The sequence below is a fragment of the Pipra filicauda genome, unplaced genomic scaffold (assembly GCF_003945595.2).
Source record: "Pipra filicauda isolate LSUMZ 115617 unplaced genomic scaffold, ASM394559v2 scaffold72_size3293161_pilon, whole genome shotgun sequence".
In the NCBI taxonomy this organism is placed as follows: domain Eukaryota; kingdom Metazoa; phylum Chordata; class Aves; order Passeriformes; family Pipridae; genus Pipra; species Pipra filicauda.
In genome coordinates, this window is record NW_024104898.1 from 1,112,955 (window position 1) to 1,139,200 (window position 26,246).

The following is a 26,246-nucleotide window of genomic DNA, read 5'->3' on the forward strand; positions in this document are numbered from 1 at the left end:
TGCAGAGGGATAAGTCGACACTACAGGAGAGAATGCTGAACACAGTCATCTCAAGGAAAACATGCAGTCTGCAATTTCATATAATTTTATGCATCATATTGACTGTCTGTATTTGTTAATAAATAATAACAAGAAAAGCAGTACTGGGTATTGACACTCTGCTTTGCTGTTTTGTTCAGAATTGATCTTTGCACCATTCGATTAGTAATGGGTATTTTCATGTGTGTTACATTTTCACTGTCTCTTCTGCTGCAGATATTAATGAATGCCAGCACCGATCGCTCTGTACAAATGGACACTGCAGGAACACAGAAGGATCTTTCAGATGCATTTGTAGCCAAGGCTACTCATTATCATCTGCTGGAGATCAGTGTGAGGGTAAGCTTAGGGACTTAAGCTACCGATTCTTTTTTTTCAGTAAGGTCTTGAGTATTTCACCTATAGGCATGAACTCTTTTGAGAACAGAACAGAAATATGTGTTGCTTCTCTTTCTTTCTCTATAATGTCAACCTTCAGTAATCCCCACCTACACAGCCACATAATTAATGGATTCTTAGAAATAGTCCCTGTCATCTTTCCATATACAAGAAATCAGTACATGTGTTTCCAACAGTAAGATTGGAAGAGCAGTTGACATTATTACTGAAAACAATTAAGCCTTTCCAAACCTTCTTGTTTATATTCTGACACAGAGGTTCCATATTATAAAAATTTCTGCCAGCAGATGCTATTCTCATGGGGGCCTGCTAAGTTAAAACTTCTTCTCTAGCTGGTTTTGGGAACCTGAAGCCAGCTCAACAATCACATGTGCACTGGCAGGAGAAAGTATATAGTGTAAGACGAGCTCCAGTGGATCTGCTGGAGGTCACAGCTTTCACCATGACTGAGCACATAAAAACAAAAATAAGAGGTAAAAGATGTACAGTAAATGTAGGGAGAAATGTTGTGTTATAGCAAACAAAAACTTTCTATTGTGTCTCAAGTAGAACAATTTATTTGTCCAGAAATTGGCAAACTGACTTTTTCTAGTGCATCGTTTCAAAGCAACTCCCTCTTCTCTGTCATTGGCTATAACACCTGATATGGTACATCTGCTGTACTACTCATGGTCACCTTGAGCATGTAAAATTACTTACTGGTGATCTGCAGAAAAGATTGTACCTCAGTTGCTTTCTTATCTCACGCTAGCAGCAGAAAACTTAACCTCAGTTAAGATCTCACTGTACATGTGGTATTAGCACATAAAATCTTTTCGGCCTCTAGTGTGCTTTCTGTAACTGCTGATACCACGGAAGACACAGCTTCTTACTGCTCTTCTACCAAATAGTGTTCTGCTACTGGGTTATCCTGCATACAGCACTTGGAAGGCTCACCTTCTCCCTCACAGCAGAAAGTCATGAATCCTCCTCTTCAAGTGATCCAGGCAAAAGAGCAGTTCCCTCTGAGCCAGCTAAATGCTGTTTTCTCATGACAAACCTATAAAGGACTTTATCGTCAGTGATTATACTGGATTGTGAAAATGAGTGACAGCACCTCTTGAAGTTCTCACCAACAAGGAATGAGGATAATCTCATAAAATCTCCATAGCACACTGCTACTCTTTGGTACTGACCTATTTGAAGAATACATTCGTGGAAGAATTTAACACAAGCTTTTCAGAATTCCTGGCGAGTACCAGCATCACTTGCATCAGCTTCAAAAAATGTGGGCTGATGATGCAGGGCTTGTGAAACTTGTGTCAAAGAATTTTGCTCTCATCTGGCTTCAAGATCTTCATGAATTGCAGCAGATGCAGAGATACTGTGTCAAGAATTGAAGAAAAATGTGGTGAAAGGGATCATGGCTCTTCCTGCCTCCCAAAGGCAAAACAGACAATAGGAATCATTCCTGACAACTGGTCATCTAGCCTGCTCTTCAGCAGATGAGATTCCAAACTTCTCTTCAGACTGCTTTGGTGCATTTCATACATCCCAAGAAGTCATGGTAACTGTTGCAGCTCTCCATCACCTGGCCTGTCAGGACCATGGTCCATGCTTTATTTTCAACTTTTTCTTGATCTTGTTCAAAGGCAGTTTTCAAGACAAAATAATTTCGGACTCTTTCAAAGCAAAAGAAGAGGGATTAGATCAAACAAGGAAAAACGTTAAAACTGCTCCCTCACCCCAGAATCTTTGCCTCATTTGCAAGTCTGCAACCAAATCTAGAGCTTCTCTACCCAGTGACAGAGGGATTAATTTCTGTAGAGACAGTTTGTTCACTGAAACTTTTCGTAAATATTACAACTCCCCCACAAAATCTATTAATCTCTTGAAGTGGAAGGAATTCTGTGCTTTTATTATATCCCTTCAAAATTTTCTGAAGTATAGGATATTGCAGACTGCTTTTTGCACCTTGGAAACTAAGTTTAAACAGACTGTGCTTGTTCTTATGTCAGTAGGAATGGTTGGTGCTACTGTTCTAGCTGCTATACATTCAACTCTCTTGGTTTTCCTCACCTTGTACTGGAATTATTTTTGAAGGCTCCTCGAAGTATTCAGTGCACATTTGGGGAACTGAGTTGGCTACAGTTTTAAATCTTGTATTATTTTCGTATCAGTGAAGGTCCTCAGCTTCAAAACCATGTTCCCATCTTCATGAAAATGATTTTTCTTGTGACTGTTACTTCAGCCAGATGTGTGTGTGAACTACAGGGCGGAGTTTCCATGAAGACAAAATCACCTTGACAAGACATCCGGTGTTTCTCTGCATAATGGCCTCTGATCTTTGTACTAGCCTATTTACCTGAATGTTTTCTAACACTTCACAGAGAAAGTGAGAAAGAGATGACAAAAACTGTGAGTATAGCCCAGCACAGTTGTCTGGAAAGAACGAAATGGTTCAAAGTCTGTCCAGTTTCTCAAAGTGTCAGGTATGGGCATTTGTCACATCAGAGGATACCCAAAAATGTATGATGCTGCAAAGCCAAAGTGATTAGCAAAACACTTGCAAGAAATGTGTTTGTTTAATTAGGATTTCTTCTAGTTCAGAAGTTTTCTTAAAGATGTAGCTGCTCAAGAAGGAGTTTGCAGGTTTGATCATTATAACTTGTGCAGACTTCTAGCGGTATTGCAGAATTTGGCAGAATTATGCTGTGCTCATTTTCAGCTGTGATTTTTGCAACTCTCTGGCTCAAGTTTTTGTCTGGAAGTCTTTGCGCAATATTTTTCATGTTTAAGAATAGAGGTTATTTGCAAATGACTTATATACATTGGTTTATACAAGTATACATGCAGTATATGCGCTCTATGTGCATCCTTGTGCTGAACTCTTCAGAAAATAAGAAAGCTGGACTGAGGCCTTCAATAGTTCAGTTCTGTTTGAGAGCAATAATCCATATGTCCATTCCTAATGTAAATGCCTGTATACCCTGTTATCCAAGGCTGAGGAACTTTTTCCTTCTGCAGTACCTCCAGAGACTTGGTATTACCTGCTTGGAAACCTTCCACTTGAAGATAGAAAAAGAGCTTACTTCCTAGTAGTCAGAGGTCTGCAAGATACACACCCACATGCACATTTATCTTCTTTCTGCCTTAGTCTCTCATTCAGCATCTTGTTCTTGAGATTAAGTGACATTGAGACTTATCTGCTCAATCTTGCTCTGAATAAGAGGGAACACAAAGTGTGAGTGCACTTGTGAGTCCTTGTTTCAACTTACAGGAAGTAGGAATGTGCACCAGCGGGATGTAAATACAGACTGTAAATCTCAAAGAATTCGGATTACTGCAAGAAAGTCTGTCTGAAGCATAAGAGGCTCCATTGTTCTTCTAAGAGCTTTCAGAGATTCTTGTGGCCAAAACACAGACGCATGTGTAAAGGGTGGTGAAAAGCACTCAAGCGTGAGTTACTTTCTGACTTTTCTGGAGATTCTCTTGCAGCAGCTATAAGATCTATGAAGAGTTGCATCAGAGAAAGGGAGGTTTGCATCCTATATGGAAAATAATGCATTTTGACTGAATTTGGCAGAAGGCACCTTCTTGTTGTGAGACTTGGCATTAACTTAGCACAAGGGAGTCATTAGTTTTTTCTCATGATCCTAGTCAAAATCAGTTGCTTTTTAAATAAACCACAATTTATTTCTCTGTTGAAAATCATTATAAAACATGTGGTTATCTAAAGGTCACAACTTTGTCAACATTAAGTACAATTTTATCTTCAATAACATTCATTTATGTAAGAAAGCTATCCCTATTTCTTATTTTTATCAAATAGATTAAATCCCAAGGAGAGGTATATAGGGTGGGCTTTCCAGAGATAAATGTAGAAATGAGGTCATGTCCTCTTTTTAATTACAATTGTTATTCATTCCTGCAGCACAGGAAAAAGTTACAATTCTAATCAGCTAAAATCCATGCTTAAGAAATCAGAATAACCAAAGGCACTGGGAAAAGTCTTTGATTACTGTTTTTCAAAGGAAACACTACATTATCAAAGCAATAGACTCAGTAAATTATTAGGTAGGGGACTGTTGAGACAGAGGGAAGTTGCTTATAAGACGCTTTTTTGTGTTTGACCCTCTCACTTTCTGTTTGCTTTTAAAACTTAGAGGTACAGTCATCAAATATCTTGTGATCTTTAGCTGTAGTGAAACCAAAACTGTGTAATATCACTGGAATGTAGGCACTTGCTGAGTTAATCCTATACCCATAGTAGCCATACTCTGTTTCCTCCACTGGGCTGCCTTTAAGCCCTTTGAAAGACAACGGGAAGAAAAGACTTTAGGTGGAGACAATACCAGTGTCCTGTTCTTGAAATATTTGATCACCTTATGTCTAGTGTGTATCCTGAAACGTTCCCTGCTGTGTGTCAACCAGCACACTTAGCCCATGGATATCAAGATACTAGGGCAGAGTCTACAGGCTTGAGGCTTGATGCTGGGAGTGTGGTGTATAGGCAGCTGGGAACTAGACCCTGCATGCCCAGACTCTGCCGCTGGATTTATGACTTGGGTGCAGCACTGTGCAAAAGCAGCTATTCAGCTTCATGACTAAGCTGTTAAGCCTGTGAAATGGCTGTGTTGCATCGCATGAACTGCATGAAGTACCCATTAGCACAGCAGTATGCACATGTCCTGCAGGCCTCCTGCCCACGTGGCTGTTTTGTGAGTAGTCTTCGCAGGCATGTCCTGTCTGGTGTGACACACCAGCTGTGCTTGGGCTCGCCCATACTCAGGGGGATGTCTGAGTAAGTCACTTCCAACCCAGGGATCTCAGTGTAGTGGTTTAAACGTGTCTAAAGACGCATATTGCAAATTTGCATTAATAGGTATTTTTTGTGTCTGTCTTCTAAATGTACAGCTGCTTGGATTTCTTTTTAACTGCGTTACTGTTATGATACACTTTTGTGAGAGGTGCACATGGCACATGTGAGTCGTATTTGCTAGGAATAAATCACATACAAACTCAAATTTCAAAACACTCTAGAAATAAGAGAAGTTTGATGATATGATGAAAGGAAAACTAAAAGGACATCCTAAACTGTAGTAAACTTGATTTCCACACATGCACACAGTTGCTTCAAGTTGCTATGTTAGTATCAAGGTATCACTATTAAAAGTTTCATCAGTTTTTACATCATCTAATTCAACAGTTGAACTTTCATTTCAGATGTTGATGAATGCCTTCAAGACAGCAATATTTGCCTTAGAGGAAAATGCATAAATACTGATGGGTCTTATAAATGCACTTGTCCAGATGGTTTCCAGCAGATAGCAAACAGGGGATGTCAAGGTATGAAATACTGTAAAAAATACCTGGATCATTATTATAAATGTACAAGTTTGTAAGTGTAACTCATGATATTCACTGATCATGCCGAGGAAGAAAAACTCATCATTTGTAGTACTTTCCTACTCATTTTGTATTACTCTCTGTAAATGTATGCTGAAAAATTATTTCAAGTGACTGAAGTCTCAGCCTTTATAACTTGAAAGAGATTCTATATTAGAACTAACAGAGACAGAGTGCTGCTCTTTTCCCAGGTCCTGGAAACTTTTATTGTAACAGAACCTTCTGTGTGCTGTGAATTAGTGATGCAACAGCAAGAGCAGTATAGTTAGTGTCAAGTCACATTAGATAAACCTCTCTGACTTCTAAAACACTTGCAGTACTTTGTGGAGGATGGGTGGGGAGGAAGAGAATGTGTTATCTGAGACTGAGTCAGCGTTGCCAAACCCAGAAAAATACTTCCCAAGTTTTAGTTCTGAATGATCCCAGCTTTGTGTTGGCACAACACCCAGGCATGCCTCACGACTCCATTTTGCCATCCGTTTTTATGAGACAGGAACCGTGGTATCAGAGCTGGAAAATGAGAGCGTGTTCGTGCTCTAAATGACTGTAGGACCAGGACACTGGACTTTGCTTTGGCTGCTCTCTTATGCACAGTTTAGACTTGAGCTAAGAGACTGTATTCCAGCTGATCTATGTTGAAGATCTTTTGCAACCAAAGTAAATTCCCTGTAAAAGTTCCGAGTATTATATGTGACTGCTTTCTAATTCCAGAAATGTTGCATTCAGCCTACAGAAGTGCTGTATTAGACCTTGCTTTAGCAGATGAAAGAGAATTGATCACAACCTAAAATCATTACCAGCTTTGTTATCCCTCTATTCTCTTCACTCTGACATCTAAAGTAGTAGGATATAGGCTTCATATTTTAAATGGATAAATATAATAAAACTGAAAGCACGTATGAGCCAACTAAGAGACAGACAGTACAGACAGAGAGCTATTGAATTAAACTGGCAAATTTATCACAGAATGCAGTGTCTGCAAGTTGAATCTGGACTAGACTAGAAATTAGGAACATGCGTTTTGGTAAGGAGCAAAGTTGAAAAGAGTCCAAAACATGAGAAACTGCAGTTTGCTTTTTCAGACATATTATACTCTATTTGCCTAACATTGCTAATTTTGTTTTCCTGTCTTTTAATACATCATTCTACCTTGTGTAATCAGCTGGTTCTGTTTCCAATATTTTTCTAGCAGTTTTAAGAAACTGACAGCTAAATTTTGAGGACAGTGTAGGTCCCAAGAATACTGCCATACTGTCTTTGTCGTTGCCGATCTCCCACCCTTCCCAACTTCCAGAGAGCTTCAGCAAGTAGTTGTTGGTTTGCATTTGCTATGAATTCAAGAGACCTTTATACATGTGGGTGTTGTGTTAAGCACAGTGCAATGACTTTTCCTTGGGCACCTCATGCAGATACAGCTTCCCCAAGCTGCCTCTTCCCTTTCTGCACATGGCCATGATTTTAGGACACTAAAGTCTAGAAGGTTTACACACAGGCTAGAATCAGTTTGTATCTAAAGAAAATTCCATAGTGGATGTCATGGTCTTGAGATGATGGTATTGAAATCGTAGTTTCTCTAGTATATCAAAATTACTGTCTACTTTGATGCATTTTGGATGGCTGTAACAACAGACAGAATCTAAGCAACAAAAGATACAGTTAAGAATGAGGCGTTCTAGTATTGTGATGATGGATGAATAAGCCACATGTATAAGTTTAGTTTGTAAATTTGTGTTTGAGCTCAGCATGGTACTGAACTTAATAGGTTTTTGTAAAGCAAAATACAAAAATGCAATTACAATGTGAATGGTAATTGATATGAAAGTGATAGTTCCTTAATGAAAGAATGCAGTTCTTAAGTTCTGAGGGCAGAATTGGTTGCTAAGGTGAGACATCAATCAAAAAGAAATACTTGTTTTTCAAATTCACAAGTTTGAAAGGTGGTGTTTGAAAAATGCTTTCTAAGTTTAAAAAAGAACCCAACAAAACAGACAATGATGACAAACTCTCATATAGCAACCTTTTTGGATCGTTCCCATTCTCCATCAGCAAAAAAGAGCATTTGGCTTTAAATTATAGAAAATCAGCCTACTGGGAAAGATGCAACTCCAAACCTGCTAGTAATATGTAGAGCCAGATGCTGAAGTTGACCAGTGTGCAGCAATCAAAAAGCAGTCAGACAGAGCTGTCTGAGAATTCCTCTAACACAGAAGAAGTGTTGGCTAGGATGGAGCTTATGCTGATATCCCACAGATCGCTCTCTTCTCTCTGCTCATCCTCATCACAGGGAGTTATGTAGAAAGAAAATGCTGCAGCAGAACATAATGATGCCTATACAGAGTTTAGGAATGATCCCAGGACATTTGATTGCTCTGGAAAATGAACCCTGTTCGCATAGCTATTTACATAGCTACTGGAAATAAAAGCTACTTTTAAGATAAGTTGAACTTAGGCTTAATATTAAGGATACGATGATCAGCAAAGCTATTAATGTCTCTGTGCTTTCAGATATCAATGAATGTGAGAGATCTGACCTCTGTTCACCTCACGGGGAGTGTCTAAACACGGATGGTTCCTACCGGTGCATATGTGAGCGGGGCTTTTCTGTGTCTGCAGATGGCCGAACATGTGAAGGTGAGACAAGTTATAATAATCCATTCCCATTGATTTGCTGTTTTTAGTTGGGTGAGAAGAGTAGTCTTCTACTATTAACTCCAAAATCTGCCACTTAAGGGTCCTTCATTCTTTTTCTTGTAAATACTTGGTGTGCTATGTTGCTGTTGGAATCATAAGAAGTATAACAGGAAATTTAGAAAATGGGCAGCATAATGGAGTTAATATTTGTTACAATCTGTGCTTTACATTTCTTGATTTTTAATAATTTTGCTATCTTAACATTGGATTACATTTTTTTGAGCAAATTGGTAAAAAAGGAGTATTAACCTAACGATGACAAGGAAGGGAATTATATTTTTATGCTGAGATAAATGAAACCAGTGGATATCTGTAATAATATTCAGAGATAGGAAATTGTTTCTATCTTACAGCAGGGGTGGAAGGAATAAATATATGTAAAATGCATGTAAAGTGTGTTTGGAACTCAGGCTTCTGATTAAGTTTCAGTGTGTAAGGTCTTCCTACCATGGATATTTAGAATAATTTAATTTGAAGCATAAGTACATTTTCAGCAAGCCTGAGCTGCCTGAATGTTCTCATTGCTGTGTCGGAGACAACAGAATCTTGCTTGTCCAGACTTTCTGTTTTTTAAATATGCAGATTATGCATCCATACAAGAGAAGTAACTCCAATGAGAAATTGTAGTGAAATGCTACCTATGATAGAACTTCAGGCCTTTTGGAATGGCAGAAATGGGGTAAATAGCAATAATTAGATCTTTACTAAAGTGCTAAGTCAGCTTATTGTTTGTAAGTGTATGCAGGTATGCTTATACAAGTATCTTTCATATAAGGTTGTGAAAGCTACTCCAGTAACAGCACTGGTGAAAAACATCAACCAGGAGCCTGGAACTTAGTGTGACTAGGGTTTTTATGTGGTTATAGCATGACAATATATCCTGTTGCTAATGGAGTGCACGCAGTTGCTAGTGATGCTGTTCTCCTGCACAGAATTTAAAGTAGGAGAATTGTGCTCAGCGATACCAAGGAGCTATGAGGCTTTTTGTGGTCAGTGATGCTGACAGAAAACAAATAATCCCCTAACTGGATGACAGATGTCTGTTCTTAAGGATGAGAGAACTGTTCAGGACAAGAAGCCTTGTTGGAAAAGTTCAGAAAGGAAAAAAATTTTGTGATAGTATTTTGGCGAGATGCATGCAAAGAAGCACTGAGAACCTATGGGTAGTGGATCTCAAGCATCCAATAATTAAGCAATTGTTCTTTCTCCCAAATTATAGGCCAGTAAATCCATATGTGATTAGGTTTCATGGGTTAGCTCTTCTCATAGTTCACTTAGGGATAGTGAAAATGTTTGTTCTTCAGTGGACAAGGTGTATTGAAACTTGTTGCATTTACTCCCTCTACTTATACCAGAGGAAAACTGGCATTACAGCATTATTATTTGAGCTGGCACATAACCTGCCATATAGTTTGTAATGTGATCTCTAATGAAATGAAATACACTGCTGGCAAGAACACTGTTATGCTGCTGCAAGGGAGTAAGTGCTGTATATTTAGATATAGCATGACATCAAGCACAATATTTGTGTTTTAATTATTATTGATAACTAAAAAAAATCCTGCAGTATTTTTACTGCTTTTTTCTCTCCAAACTTTTGCTTTGTTTTGTAATCATGGCATAAGTTGAAAGAAACATTCTCTTACTGCCAAGACAAAAGCCTGGTTAAGTAGGCTAGAGAGAGCAAACCTGAGTTATTCCAGTGATTGATGGATAAGGAAGTATTTTGTGATTTCAAGTAATGGGGATAATTCCAAAACATGTTCATGGACTCTTTTGGCAGCAGGTATACATTTCACCCAGTGTTTAGGAAGGATATGGTTGGATATCTTCGATTTTGCTGCAAGAAAAGTGGTAGCAGGTGTTTTGCCTCACTGTTGAGCACAGCTGAAAAAAAAAAAAAGTGGTCAGAGAAGAATGCAGTCTGCTCTAGTAGGAACTAAGCACTTTATTTCAAATCAAAGTTAGAAGACCACTTATTAACAGAATTTTAAAAAAACCTGAACAGAACGGAATAGGAACACAAATTAAAAAAAAATCCCGAAGTCATTAGCATCTAATTTTTGGAGGTGTACCAGAAACAACAATCCCTCTGGACCTCTAACAGTTAATAAAGTAGCACAGTTTCCAGGGAAGGGTTGCTATCACATATGATGAAGTAGGACGAAGTTAATCTCTATTAGAACAAAAAGGCCAAACTTTTACTAAATAGAGAAAGATGAAATCACAAGATCTTATTTCCAGGGTTGTGAGTAGTTTTGGAACTCTTTAATGAAGAATAAAACAAGTACAAAACCAGCTGAGTGTGCTTCACAAGTAATTGGTACGGTATATGGAATACAGATCAGACGTTATATTCAGCACTTGGAAAAGTATTTTAATAACTTGGCGAAGCAAGGGTACTTCTAGTCTCTGAAGCAGCAGCACTCGTTTTCCACCACAATTAGTTTCTCCATTCTGTCATTTTAATAAAAACAACTCTAGAGTTTTGAAAAAAATCATTTGAAGGGAGCACTTGAAGGCATCAGTGTTAGTATTTGTAGTGGTGTCAGCTTCATGGGAAAAGGCAAGATAAAACAAAGGAATGTGTGACATTCCAGGTACTGAGAAGGGATGTGGCTTTCAGCCGCAGAAGATACTGTTCTTTACACTAGGTGCCTCTGTGAATTTACTTGTAGTTAAGTGAGTGAGAATAACTGTTTATACCATCAGAGAAAGAACCTGAGGAAATTTTCCTGGATTTACACACCTCTCTGTACCTGGAGAGCAAATTTTCCATATCTCCTGTCTTTTTTTTGTATGAGTTTTTGACTTGTTTTTTTAAAAAAGTTAGAAACAGCAACAACATAAAACATTTAAGAACCTCATGTGGTTCAGTTCTGGTATGGAGTTTTTATGGCCATTGGTCAAAGTAAACTGAACAGCTGTGGAGACTGTGTCCTCTTCCAAGGTGTAGACAAATTTTTGTTGTAGCAGTGACATTTCGCTGCTGCCTGGCCCCAGACTCAGAAATTTGACTGCACCAGGCTTTCTGAACTGGAGGCTCTCGGAGTGCTCCCTAGTTCCTTGTCAAGCTCTCTGGGGTTCGTGTAAAGATGGTGTTTTACCCAGCTGGCTGCTAGTCAACCGTGTTGGCAAAACCTCAAGTTAGAGGTTCCCTGATGCTTAAGTCAGTACCCTGCCTCAAGCGCCTCTTCTGTCTCCATGTCCAATGCCATATGTCTCTCAGTGGCTCCCTCACTTTTCTCTCTTCCTACTACAAGGAACTTCACTGCCTGCTTCAACAGGCGATCTGGAAGTCTTAGAATCAGAGCTCTGCTTCCCTAATCACTGTACAGAGCTGTTCTAGGAAGCAGTTCCTCTTCCAGACACTTTGCCGTGTAAGTAGATTTCAGTGAGATTTAAGTATCATGCCTGAGGTTGAGGATGCCCTCATTTTGTTTGGGTTGGCAGAAAATAGGAACACAGTGTTGAGCTGAATAGTGTGCTTGAGTGCAGACATTTTTTGCCTTTTCTTACATCTTAATGACATTAGATCAAAGGAGTTTTGATTAAAGCACATAGCACTGACTCATGGATTCTAAACCAGGTTGTAATTACAGAGAACTGCTTTAGTCGCTGTATAGACATAGGATATATTAGTTTCATGTTTCCGCTTAATTTGTCTCCATGTAGCAAGAGAATCACCACTTACAAGCCTCACTCTTTATGGGGTGATTAAAGAAACAAATGTCCTTTCCGGCTGTAAAAAGGAGTCCTTTGAGTGAACTGTCTAGACAAGGAAAAATATTTGGTGCTTGGACCTTCTCTGTAATATCCCATACATTGAAAGATGTTTAGACTGTACTTTTTAAAAACAAAACCGTCTTCTGTGGCTGTATTATATACTGAATTAGGACACTTGCTGCAATCAGAAGTTTTGTTTCTGCAACTTTTTAGTCGATGACCTTGGGTTTACCTATGAAGAACCACCTGCATGAATCATTGTCCTGTTTCCTTTAACATTTAGCTTTTAAGTAAGTGAAATTCCGTAATTTAGGTCATTCTGAAATCTTCAGTTGCAGTTTCTTCTGCTTAGGTTTCTAGCAGAGTAATTGTTCTGTGGCTCAGGAACTTTTTTTATTCAACTCATGTAGGCCACTGAAAATGCAAACACTGTTATTGTCTGTTGTCTTAAATTCCTGGCTGTCAATCTACCATTTTGAATTCCTTTTCTTAACTATTATTAACATAGTTTTCTGAATAAGGATATTCGGATTTTTTTGCTAGATATGTGAAACTGATTGTCGTGTGGGACTAAATATTAAAATCAGATATGTTATGCAGGTCTAGTGCATAGCAGCAAGAAGGAGGGACCAGAAAAACACAGCCATAAAGAATTTTTATTTTCTTTCTCCCGGTATCTCCACATGCATCTTTTTATAGTTTTGTCATTATGGTGACTTGAAAAGCAAAAAGTATTAAAGGTAGTACTTGAACCTCCCACCTTTGACAGTGTCTTTAATACAGATACGTTGCGTACTCTAGTTGTTGAATTATTTCTACTAGGGAGAGTTTGTGGTAGATTTCAATAAGTTCAATATGCAGAAACCACCCAAAATTTCATATTCAATTCCTTGAGAATAAGCATACTGGCTATTGTATTCATTGCCAAATACAAATTACCCTTTCTGACATAAATTCTTTCAATATTTTTCCTTTGTTTAATAAATCAAGATATAAAGACCATTAAAATCTTTATTGACAAAACTTACAAACCAAATAATTTTTTTCTGCCACTTCCATCTGCAAGTCCTTTTTTTATAATCATTAATTATACTCATAAATTTCTTCTAGATTATGGTGTATGTAGTCAATACATTTTTTGTATGAAATTTGTATTTTAGCTGAAGGTTGTTAACCAGTGAATCAGTTCAGTAGATGTAAGTTTCCAAACACTTAAGCATCCTAAAGTGAAATTAGATGCCTTTCTGAGAAAAATGCTAAAATTGCACAATTTACTCCATTGATACTAAAATTGCCAGAGTTTTTTAACCTATTTAAGAGGTTGTGGATAGTCTCTTCTGCCTTTAAAAGTCTATATGCAATTCTAAACCTGTTCACACCCTGCCACAGCACATAGGAAAAGGTAGTTTTCAAGACCCCAAAATGCCTCTCCCTGTGGCATGTGGAAGTATGTGTGGATGAATTTGAGCACTTGGGGAGCAAGAGGGCAATACAACAGGTAACAGGTATAGATGGTAATGACATGCTGTTAAATTTTGATAGCTTGGGGACCTGTGACCACTTGGTTCCAAGACCAAGGGTTCCATTTCAGCTTAGCATAAGACACAATTTAAAAGGAAAAATGTCCTTGTTGGGTGAGCACTGTCAGGGGAAGAATGAGGTTGTAGGGGTATGTAACGCGAAAGCTAGAAATTCTTGTTTTCACTTGGGAAGCCTGCAAAGTGCCTTCTCAAGAGGGTTAGATGTTTTTTTCCCCTTCTGCAATCCAGAGGGTGTTGCAGAGAGAGCTGTGTTATCTCTGTCTCTCCTATGCTGGAGAGAAATAGCCCTAAAAGACACAGACAGAGGCCTTGGGAAGGCAGGGGAGAAACAGAGATTATAAAGAGGCCCTTAGAGGGCGGGATCTTGCCTTTTTTCTCCCTGGGGCCCGGTGTGTGAACTGCACTGTTAGGTATTTTGTAAGTTTCTCATGTTCTGGCCTTCTACATAAATTTGAATTCTTTCCACTGCCTTGGTGTTTCTGGGGATATCTGCATTTCTTACTTTACAGAGGTGCATCTTTGCTGACTTCTCTAGGTCTTTCTTTGACACAGCTGTGAAGAGCTGGAGGAGTAGACAGGACTATGTTTGAGCCCTACTCTCTCCTAAGAGATAGACACTCAGCAGCAGTGCTGCTCACCTGTTCAAAGAAACCCTATCTCTGTGGCAATGCAGGATTCAGTCCCACCAGCTCTTTAGTTCAGGGAGTGCCTAAGACCTTCACTGGAGGTAGGATGATGGCAAGTGCCATCACATGAAGGGCTACTGTAATGTACAGAATTAACCGTAGTAATAAGTACTCAGATAAATCAAGAGCAAATCCCTTTATTCCCCATTTAAAATGTAATTACCCCTTGAGGCACTGTGCAGAAGGCAAGGGGACAGCAACCTTACTTAATGTCATAATGATTTTTAGGAAAGAAATACAGCAATATTTTCTCTACTTCAGACTGCAGTGGAATTTAGAAGGACGAAGGTACTACTCGTAGTATCCTGGCAGGTTCCCTGTTTCAGCTCATGTTCTTCCTCCTGAAAAGCACACCATGACATCTTTAATGACCACAGATGGTCAGGGCTTTGGGTTTAGGTCTTTCTTTAAGTGGAGATAAAAGTAATACATTCCTAGCACTTGTCATACACTTGCAAAAATAAACCATGATCTACCACAAGCAGCTTTGCTTCTTTATAGTTTGAAGGGCAACTGAGTCAAAGAACAGACTTACTCATGCAAGTGACTCACTTCCAAGGCCAGCAAACCACAAACAGGAACTACAAATGAAAGGGACAGTACAGAAAGCATGCAGGCACTGGAATTACTTTGCCTACCTGAGTAAGATTATTTGTGTGTGTAAATTTACGGGATTAAAGACAGAAGGCTCAGTCCACAGATATTTACCGCTTAGAACATGAAATTCTCTTCTGTGCTGAGAACCAGAATGAGATCTATGCAGCACTTCTGCACAGGGGATGCAGCCCTACCCTTGAAATCTTTTTGTAGGCACAGTGAGTTTGGTTTCACAGGTGCTGTTGACTGCATAATACTACACTGGTAGAATCTGTAAGTCAATCAGAGAGATTATTTAAACTGTGGCTTATTATGTGGTGGTATGTATCATGCCATGGTTGGCAGGTTTGGTGAAACAGATGGGTGGAGGCAGTTGACCAAAACCATTGTCTGACATATTTCCTGCAAAGTGAATACTGAAACAGTTTCTTAAATTGTACGTGTGCAAATTTTTGTGTCTTGTCCTTTGAGTGTTCCTTCCCAATGTGTAGAGGAGCATTGCTGCATCTCTTTGCAAAAATGGCCTGTCTGTTAATTTTCTGCACACTTCATGAATGTCTGCCTTTGGCTGTCACGCAGCCTGTCTGATGTTAAAATTCTTCCTTGCAGATGTGGACGAATGTGCAAATGGCACAGTATGTGGCAGTCACGGGTTCTGTGAAAATATGGATGGCTCCTACCGCTGCCTCTGTTACCAAGGGTATCAGGACACACAGGATGGGCAAGGGTGTACTGGTGAGTTCTTAGGTGCGAGTAGTCATTGCTGCAAAGTTCAAGTGGTCAAAAAGCAGCATTCAAACAAAACGCATTTCATAAGTACACTTTTATTTTCTGTCATTTTTTGTTGAAGTTATACCACTTACAAGTAAAATGAGGTTGAGCTGTGCTTTACTCATTGAACTTTGTGCCAGATGGAAACTTAACTGTGTATCTATTCAATGAGAACCTGCTATTAGGACAAATGGAAGCCAACAGCAAGTAAGCTGACCCACTCATTTTATCTCTTTTTAAAAACCCAAGAAACCTCACTGTTTCTGCATGTTAGGACCATTCACAAATATAAATCATAATAGGTTGAATTTAATACTTCAGCCTATTCAAGTGCGCCATCTGTTTAGTCTCTTAGCTGAATAACCAGGACCCTGCACTACCCTTGCAGGAAATAGCGTCTGGCATTTCCTGCCAGAAATGCCAGGCTGAATTAGATGGCACCTCCCTAGTTGCACATATTTGAACAGATCTTAACACTGGCTTCTAGCTCTAGGAAAGACACCTATCACCATGAAATTATGTGAGATTTTTGTAGGTATGTAAATACTGCACATTTCTTTTGTGAGTAGTAGGTTTCCAGATCTGTTGTTAATAGTGATGCTTGAACTTGAGAACCATCTGAGGCAGCACAAGTTTCTAATATAAAATTAATACCAGATCAAGGAAAGGTATTCATTAAGTGATTTCTTCAAGCCAGAATCAGGATGAAACACATTTACCAGGAACAGAGACTTAAATGGAATGCCAAACAGAGAGAAGGAGTTAGAAGTTTTACAGAGTGTTTGTATGCATTTTCTAATATATTAAATAGTTTCGTTACAAAATTCTTTATGCCATTTGGCACTTAGCTTGCAACATACCAATATATATTTTGACATGCAGTAACTTTTCATGGAAGAAAACAAATGAAGCAAAGAAAGAAAAAAAAGGGAAAGGAAAAGCTGGTATGGAGCTAAATTTAATTTTGAGTTCCTAGTGACGTAAAACCATAAAGTAATATATTTGTTTATTTTTTTCTTGTATACACTATGTAATATAAAATACTCTTTTGAATTTTGAAGCCAGTTTTCTACAAAAACAGTTTTAGGAAAAAGTAAGTCTTTAGTTCCTGACTAGGCAATGGTCCCCAAAGAAGACTTGTTCCTTATGAGGTGAACCCAGTAAAAAGATAAAGAAGAATCTAAGTATATTTTTAGTGTTGAGCAAACTCTAAGTTAAAATGCATATTTATATAAGAATATGCAAAAATAACATTTATTCATATGAGTAGATTTTGATGGGTGAGAGGTAAAATTGATGAAGCATTGCCTCACAAGTTATATGTTAGACCACACTCAGTTATAGAGATTTCTGAATTGTGATACAGAAATTATCATTTACAGATTCTGTCATTAGTAGACAAAGTAGATTTTCAAATGTCCACTTTAGCAAAAGAGAGTAAAGTTAGGTGATCTTGACAGTATTTGGTAATCCTTGCTTAAATACAGACAACTCTCCTATCAATCAAGCAAGCATTTCAGAGTAGGCTAGTTAGCAAGTGTATGGAATCCAAGTTAGGAATATGTGGAGTGAGGAGTTTTGCAGTGTTTGGCAGGAGTCCCTGGATGACCTGTGCAACCTCCTTCTGGGTTCCAGAGCAGCCTGTGAGGCAATGCATATGAGAGGCATATGGTGGCAATGGGACTGGGGAATTCACTGTTCACAAGGAAAATGGGATTTTGAGGAGGAAAATTAATTGTCTTTTTATAGTGCAGTCTGAATCACACCAAAACCTCTTAATTCTGCTCCTTCAGTTTAGTGAAAATTTGATAATAAGGTCAAGAAAACAAATGAAATTAGTCTGAATATTAAATCCCAAGAAGAGGATTCACTGGAAAGCAAGTATTAAAAATGAGAAAGAAACACCAAAAAAAAAGTGGTTTCTGGTCTACAAACAGCACCTAATCAGCACTAATACCCTATAAACTGTCGCTTTTAGGGACCTTTATTTCAAAGGACTGACTACTTGTTTATGAATCTACTTTGGTATTAGTGAGTTTTTAATCCTTCCCTGGAGATCACATCAGTAATCTGGCAGACAACATTGGCACAGATACAGCAGATAAAAGAACAAACTGTCAGTAATGGGTCTCAATTTATGTTTTGGATTTTTTCCCCAGATGTGAATGAATGTGAAATGTTGAGTGGAGTATGTGGCGAAGCCCTCTGTGAAAACGTTGATGGTTCTTTCCTGTGTCTGTGCTCTGATGAAAACCAGGAGTATGATCCAATGACCGGACAGTGTCGCTTCCGTACCTCACCAGGTAAAATTCGAGTGGATTTTTGCATGCTTGCAGTTGTTTCCACTGCATATGTAACCATGGGAAGGGCAAAGTTGGTTTAAGTACTGGTGTTGCTTTAACAATAACAGAAAAATTTAAAACTTTTTCTTCTTGAAAGTGCGTGCATGAGAAGAGGTTTTTCTAGGACGGAATATGTTATCAGTGAATCATTAGCAGTGAAAACATAGCAGAAACACCTTCTAAATGTTATACATCAACAGACTTGGCAATAATGATGAACTGTTACAGCAGTTAAGAGTAAACAGTCTCTTGTTTGCTGTACTGTAATAATGAAATGTGATATGGAATCAAGTCTGTGTCCTGAGTGATTTTAATTTTTGTTCAAATTTTTACAAACATCCACTAGTATGCTTGGACAATGTTTAAGGAAGCATATTATTAAAATCAGAATTTGTATATAGTGATATGTTGTTAGCATTATCTAGTGTTAACATAAGTCCTAAGAAAACATAGTGGGGAAAGCAAAAACCCAAACTGCTAAATTGTTGACCGTCTCCTGCTGTTGTCAGTCACTCAAAGAGTGACTGTTTGAGGGTCCTTGCCTACTTTACTCCTTTTTTCCCCACTAGTCCATTGTACTTGATTTGTGAGGGTTTTTTATCAAGTGTTTTTTGTGTTAAAAATACTACTGGAAAGCTGCCTCTGCAGTTCTACACTGATCCATTTTGGAGAAAGGAACAAGCCCTCAATAAGGATCAGCAGAATACAAGAAATGAAAAGATTTACTTGCATGGCTTTTTTTCTCCTCCAGAATGCAAATCTTGGTATTTTTTCTTATTTTGTTCTTACACTACAGGCTGATCTAGCTTCTGGAAAGCTTTGGTTCTAGTGCCAGGATGCAGACTCTACAGCTTCTAAAGTTGTGGCTATTTTCTCCTGTCACTCATGGTCCTTCAGACTTGTAAACAAGGTTGAAATATCTGTGACCTAATTGTAACAAGTATTTAGATCACTGAATGTAGCACTCAGCAGCACTCAAGAAGTTGCCTGTGAAATATCATTAGCGGCTGATTGACAAAGGTTTTTGTCCTGTGAGGAGGTAGTACTCAGGAGAGTTCAGCTACTTGATGAAACAAAACCAAAGCTAAAAAATCAGTAGAGGACCTGAGCCATCAAGTCCAAGGAACATTTGAGCACGTACCCTAACATAACTGTGGGGAATAAGCGAATGAAAAACACGGTGCGACTGATTGTACTGTCAACAGATGGGTACTCTACTGTCAGTACTAACTCCATTTTGTTGTCAGCAGTGAACATAGCTTTGCTATGATCAGTTTGGAAAGAAACTATTCCTCCTTCCCTTCCAGCCTTCATCAGGCTTTAGCAGAACCCATGCTTTATTTTTGTCTCTTCTCTGATAAGATCATCAAGGGGGAAGGTCTCATATGGGAGATCAGAAGGACCTAGTGAGAAGTACTTTACATTATATGCTCTTGAACTAGAATAAGGCAAAGTGGCTGTACCAGGAACAGGGATCTTACTATTCTCTTTTCTTCCGAAGTAAAAGGAGAAAAGACTGCTGTTAGTTCTTCTTAAACTATTCTTGCTGCAAAGAGCGTTAGAATAGCCACACATCCTCTGCCTTTGATAAGCCACATGCTCAAGTTGGGCGTGGGTTTTTGGGAGCTCCTGTGGTGCATGTGGACATCATCTGTCAGTGTTAGCTTGCACATACCTATTTTCAGAAAGGAAGAATTTCATCTGCATTATCCTGTTGCAGATATCTATAGTTCAGCGTGGTTTACTCAGCTCTTGTTTATTTCTCATTCTGTATTTTTGTGCATAAAGAAGAGTTTGTCTATCTCTTACGAAGTGCAAATAGGTGAAGTTTGTTCAAATGTTGCTTTAATCTGTGACCTTTTTTCCATGTGGTTAAAGGTTGTTAGATTTGTGGAGTGCTGTGTTAACATTTTTCTTATCATTAGAAACTTCCTTTTATTTAGATTTTATTTGCTCTAAATTTGTCTATTGTTAGCTCTGTCTTGAAACAATCCTAACAGTGTATGTATCAGGAATTCAAGCCCATATTGTCACGTTCCAGTCAAAAAAACCATCAAAACAAAGTAATTGTGCAAGGTTTAATTGTCTTATTCCCCTCCTCTCCGCTCCACCATTCACAAAATGTAGGAAATGCTTCAGAAAGAAGAAAACATACAGGAGGAAAAGACCTTTATTCTATATGAGATGAAAATTTGCTGTTATATGCATCTTTGTATCTAAGAGAGAAAAAAATGCGTGGATTAGGTTAAAGTCTTCTCATTTATTCTTTTAACAAGCTGTATAAAGCCATTTGTGATTAATTTCTATCAAGTACCAAACTCAATGTAGTTCAAGTAATAATACATATTATTGTGGGTTTAATTGTTGCATGTTGCAGAATGCATTTAAACTACTAATATAGACTGATACATTACTAATATGTCTCATTGCATTGAATGGATAATGGAACCAATAATGGATAGTGTATATTTGAGGATTAGAATAGGTATGCTTTGGGGTGGCATGCCAAAACTTGAGGAGTGAGATCCCTCAATCTTCTTCATGAGGTGTCAGCTACGATGAACCACACTTGAAATGTTTCTATACCAATGCTTGCAGCATGACAAATGAGCTCAAAGCCTTGGCCCAGTCCCCTCTAGAGATATGACATCATTGACATAAGCAAGACCTGGTTGGATGAGTCCTGTGACTGGAGTGCCATGTTGGATGGTTACAGGCTTTTCAGGCAAGGTGGAAGATGGTGTGTGTAATGAAGGGGCTGGAATGCATGGAGCTTACAGCTGGCAATCACACAGTTTAGAGTTTATGGGTAAGGATTAAAGGACAAACAAATAACGTGGATGTCATCGTGGGAGCCTACAATAGACCACCTAGCCAGGACAATGGCACTGGTGAATTGTTCTTTGAGGAACTAATGGACACCTCCAAATCAAATGCCCTTGTCCCTGTGGGGGACTTCAATTTGCTGGATGTTAACTGTGAACACCGCACAGCTTGTACAACCCAGGCCTGAAGATTCCTAAAACACCTGGATATGCATATGCACTGTACACACACACACATATTAAGTGTTGCAGCTTGTCGCATGTGGAGTCAATTGAGAAATTTAGACAAGTTCACCCTGATGATAGGCCCATACAAATCTATTTTTACTGGATTTTTGAAAATCAGATTCTGAAAGTCAGAATCAAAGAATATGATGAGTTGGAAGGGATCCATAAGGATCATTGAGTCCAACCCTTAGCCCTGCACAGGACCATCCCCAAATTCTTTTTGAACTCTCTCAGGCTTGGTGCCATGACCATTTCTCTGGGAACCTCTTCCAGTACTCAGACACTCCAGGGGTGAAGAACCTTTCTCTAATATCCAGCCTAAACCTCCCCTGGCACAACTTCAGGCCATTCCCTCAGGTCCTGTCGTTGGTCACCACAGATCAGTGTCCACCCCTCTTCTTCCCCTCAGAGGAAGTTGTAGACTGCAATGAGGTCTCCCCTCAGTCTCCTCCAGGCTGAACAGACCAAGTGACCTCAGCCAGTGTTACTCAAGCTGTTTGCTCAGAGCCACCTGAGTCTTTGCTGAGTTTTTAGAAGTCATGAACTTGCAATGACTATTTTTCACTCTAGCAATCACCTTTCTGATTCTACCTGTTAATGAGAGGTGTTGGTACACAGCTTGCAGTATTTAAGATCCATCAGTTCTACACATTTTGGTTTTTTTTCAGATCAAAGTGTTAACAGGACAATATTAGACAAATACTTAAGTGTATGCTGAAATCTAAGCATGTGCTAGTATCCAGACTGTCTACTGAATCCTATATTACTAATGTATGTTTTTGCATAAAACATATGCTGAAGCATATTATTGGATCAAGGCTAATCTAAGGTATATAAATCTATTTCTAATAAATACTTCAGAAACCAACCATGCAGCAACTATACAGAATTTCTCATATAGGCTGTTGTATCAAGAATATGATAAAATTATGTTTCTGTACCAGCATGCCTTAGGTAGACAGATATTTTACATTTTCTAACAAAAAAACCGAAGCAACAATGCAAAAAATATGTATCCATTTCCTACCTTATTTTTTCAACATACCTAGTGAAATCACTTTCAAAACCAACCTTTTTACTAAATGGTTAATAATCTATGAAAGAGAAATTATAAGCCTGTAGACACAGACTCGTCTTGGTTTAAAAAAAAAAAAGATTTGTGTCTCATTTGCCTCATTTGCTTTCCAAACATTCATGACGCCTGCTTGACTAACTCTCAGCCACAGCTGTGTAAACAACACCCATTTAAGCTGATGAACAGATAGTGGGAGGAGAAACCAACACATCATATGTAAAATGGGAATAAAAAAGGACATGAGACTACCTCCCCTTCCTCCCAGGGCAGCTTCTGGTGTTCTTTCTCTGGTAAACAGGATGAAAACTGCCATGCTTTCTCTCCTGTTGAAAATTTGGCTTTGATTCAGTTAGACAGATGGCAAATGGCCAAGGAAAATGTATGATTTGGTGTCTGAAGTACTGCTCTCTCACTTTGGAATGGCAGATTTTAGCTGCATTTCTGTGACATGATAGTCTTAACATAGTTCCTATTGGATAGCAACTGATACCGCAAAACCACCTCAATTGATGCAATTCAGCACATTATGGAAAATTGTAATTATCTGATGAGGGTTGACCACAGGCTAAACTGACAAAGCTGAAATAAGCACCCAGCTGGGTGTTTCTTTTAATGTACAACTTAGTTGTATTGGCAAAACTGCAAAGGAAAGTTTGCCTTGTAGGTGGCAACACTATACTAAATTTGAATAAAGGTGTCTGCCAACCCCTCAACATCCCAAAACTGAAGTCACTTTTCTGAGGAAACTAGAAATAGTTCCAATTGTCAGTTTGGAATTAGAAGCCCAAAGAATTATTACACACATTCATACCATTGGAGTGCAATCCATACTGGCATTTTTAAACCTGCTTTCCTCAAAATGGATCTAATATTTGCATGCTCAGTAAAGTTGCTTTGCTCTATCTGCTTGGGGGAATGTGGGTGTGCAGTGATAATAGGTAGCAAGAGCTGTAGTTCATTTAATTCCTTCAGCATTTGTTGGACAATCACTATCTTCAAGCTCTCACCTCACAACCATTATTTTTTAAGTGGTATTTTTGAGTCATAGAACTGTTTAGGTTGGAAGTGACCCTGAGATCATCAAGCCCAACCATTAACCAGCACTGTCATGTTCATCACTAAACCATGTCCCCAAGTGGCACACATTTTTTGAACACTTTCAGGGAGGGTGACTTGAACACTTTTCCTGGGCAGCCTGTTCCTATGCTTGACCACCCTTCTGTGAAGAAATTTTTCCTAATATCCAACCTAAATTTCCTCTGGAACAACTTGAGGTTGTTTCCTCTCATCCTTTCACTTGAGACATGGCAGAAGAGGCCAACTCCCACATCACTGCAATGTTCCAGGTAGTTGTAGAGAGCGATAACGTCTCCCCTGAGCCTGCTTTTCCCCAGGCTAAACAGCCCCAGTTTCCTCTCAGCTGCTTCTCTTAAGACTTGTGCTCCAGACCCTTCACCAGCTCTGTTGCCCTTCTCTGGACATGCTCTGGCACCTCAATATCCTTCTTGTAGTGAGAGGCCCAGTACTAAGCACAGGATTTGAAGTACAGCCTCACAAGTGTCAAGTACTGGGAGACGGTCACTGCCCTGGCCCTGCTGGCCACACTATTTCTGATACAGGCCAGGATGTCATTGGCCTTCTTGGTCACCTGGACACACTGCTGACTCACGTTCCACCAGCTGCCGACCAGCACCCCCAGGACTTTTTCCACCAGGTAGCTTTCCAGACACTTCCCCCAGCCTGTAGTGCTGTATGGGGTTGTTGTTGCCCAAGTGCAGGACCCTGTTGAACCCCATACAGTATGCCTTGGCCCATCGATCCAGCCTGTCCAGATCCCTCTGCAGTGTTTTCCTATACTCCAACAGATCAACATTCCTGCTCAACTTGATGACCTCCCTAAACTGACTAAGGGTGCTCTCAATCCTCTAATCTGGATCATTGATAAAGATATTAGACAGGACTGACTCCAGTACAGAGCCCTGGGGAACACCACTTGTGACTGGCCACCAGCTGGTCTTAAATCGATTCACCACCACTGTCTGGGCCCAGTCATGCAGGCATTTTTTCACCTGGATCTTCCTTCCTTATATATATTTATGCTTTCTTATAGGTGGATGTCGTATTTGCTAACCTCCAGTGAACTGGGACCTCCCTGGTTAGGCAGTATTGCTGTTGAATGATGGAAAGTGCCTTGGTGAGAATGTCTGCCAAATCCTTCAGTACCTCAGGTGGATCCCATCTAGTCCCATAGACTTGTGTCTACATGGCATAGCAGGTCACCAACTGTTTCCTCTTGGATTGCAGGGGCTTAATTCTGCTCCCCATTGCTGTCTTCCAGTTTAGGGGGCTGGATACCCTGGGGATAACTGGTCTCACTATTAAGGACTGAGGCAAAAAAGGCATTAAGTATCTCAGTCTTTTCCTTATTCTTTGTCACTGTGTTTCCCCCCCACATCCAAAAAAAGGATGGAGATTCTCCTTAGTCCTCCTTTTGTTGTTGATGTATTTGTAAAAACACGTTTTGTTGTCTTTTATGGAAGTAACCAGATTAAGTTCTGATTCTGATTCAGCTTTGGTCTTCTAATTTTCTCTCTGCATAACTTCCTTACATCCTTGTAGTCCTCCAGAGTTACTTTTCCCTGGTTTCAAGGGTAATTCACCTTTTTTCTGAGTTCTAGCCAAAGTTCTCTGTTCAGGCAAGCTGGTTCCCTGCTATCTTGTCTTTCACTACATAGATGCGGCCTATGGCACCTTTAAGATTTTTTTCTCGAAGTACATCCAACCTGCCTGGATTCCTTTACCCTTCAGGACTGCCACCCAAGGAAGTCTCCTAAAGAGGTGCAAGTCTACCCTCTGGAAGTCCAAGGTGGCAGTTCTGCTGGCACCCCTCCTTACTTTTCCAAGAATCAAAATCACTATCGTTTTCTGATTGCTTTGGCCAAGACAGACTCTGACCATCACATCACCCACCAGTCCTTCTCTGCTCACAAACAGCAAGTCCAGCGGGGCACCTCCCCTGGTTGGCTCTCTCACCAGCTGTGTCAGGAAGTTATCTTCCACACACTCTGTGAGCCTCCTAGACTGTTTCCTCTCTGCTGTCTTATATTTCTAGCAGACATCTGGTAAGTTGAAGTCGGCCACAACAACAAGGGCCAGAGATCGAAAGACTTCTCCCAACTGCTTATAGAAGATTTTTTTTCTCCCTCTCCATCCTGATTGGGTGGTCTATAACAGACTCCCACCAGAATATCTGCCTTATTGGCCTTCCCTGTGATTCTTACCCATAAATGCTCAACTCTGTAGTCATCATCATTAAGTTCCAGACAATTGAGACACTCCCTAACATAAAGGGCTACCCCGCCACCTCTCCTTCCTTGCCTGTCTCTTCTGAGGAGTTTATAACCATTCATTGCAACACTCCGGTTGTGTGAGTCATCCCACTATGACTTGATGACAACAACTATGCTATAGTTTTCCTGCAGCACCATGAAACTAACATTTGCTGCAGTAGCATCTGGAAATGTGCCGTCACTCAGGTATAAAATAAGATTCTGATTCCTGCCTGGATACCTGCATTGCCTGAGAAATGTCATATGCTTGGCTTATTGTGCAAGAGCCTGAGTGGAAATGAATGAAATCTCAAGGAATGGAAAATCAGCCAGCATGCAATAATTTTTAGTAGGTTTTTTGTGAGTTAGACATTTGTTAAGTGCTAAGCATAAAGAACTATTTCCCTAGATAAAAAGGAAATGGACTAGTCATCTCAAGATTTATCTATCTTAGGTTCCTAAACAAAGTTTTGGGTTTGATTAATAAATGTGAGTATATATAATTTTAGAACTTGATGACTTTATTGATGGCCTGAGAAAAGTTTTTCATATCAATCAAGTGTGAATAACAATTTTATGTGGTAGTTCCCACTTCTGAGCTCTTGATGA

General features: G+C 39.3%; 1 protein-coding gene across 2 annotated transcripts in view; it reads left to right on the top strand.

The window, feature by feature from the left end:
* LTBP1 (latent transforming growth factor beta binding protein 1) overlaps positions 1-26,246 on the top strand; it is a 191,718-nt gene that overhangs the window by 139,763 nt on the left and 25,709 nt on the right. For both annotated transcript variants that reach the window (XM_027735112.2, XM_027735121.2), the window contains 5 exons: positions 256-378; positions 5,644-5,766; positions 8,332-8,457; positions 15,677-15,802; positions 17,998-18,141. In XM_027735112.2, the coding sequence (XP_027590913.1) occupies positions 256-378; positions 5,644-5,766; positions 8,332-8,457; positions 15,677-15,802; positions 17,998-18,141 (642 nt within the window). The remainder of the gene's footprint in view (positions 1-255; positions 379-5,643; positions 5,767-8,331; positions 8,458-15,676; positions 15,803-17,997; positions 18,142-26,246) is intronic.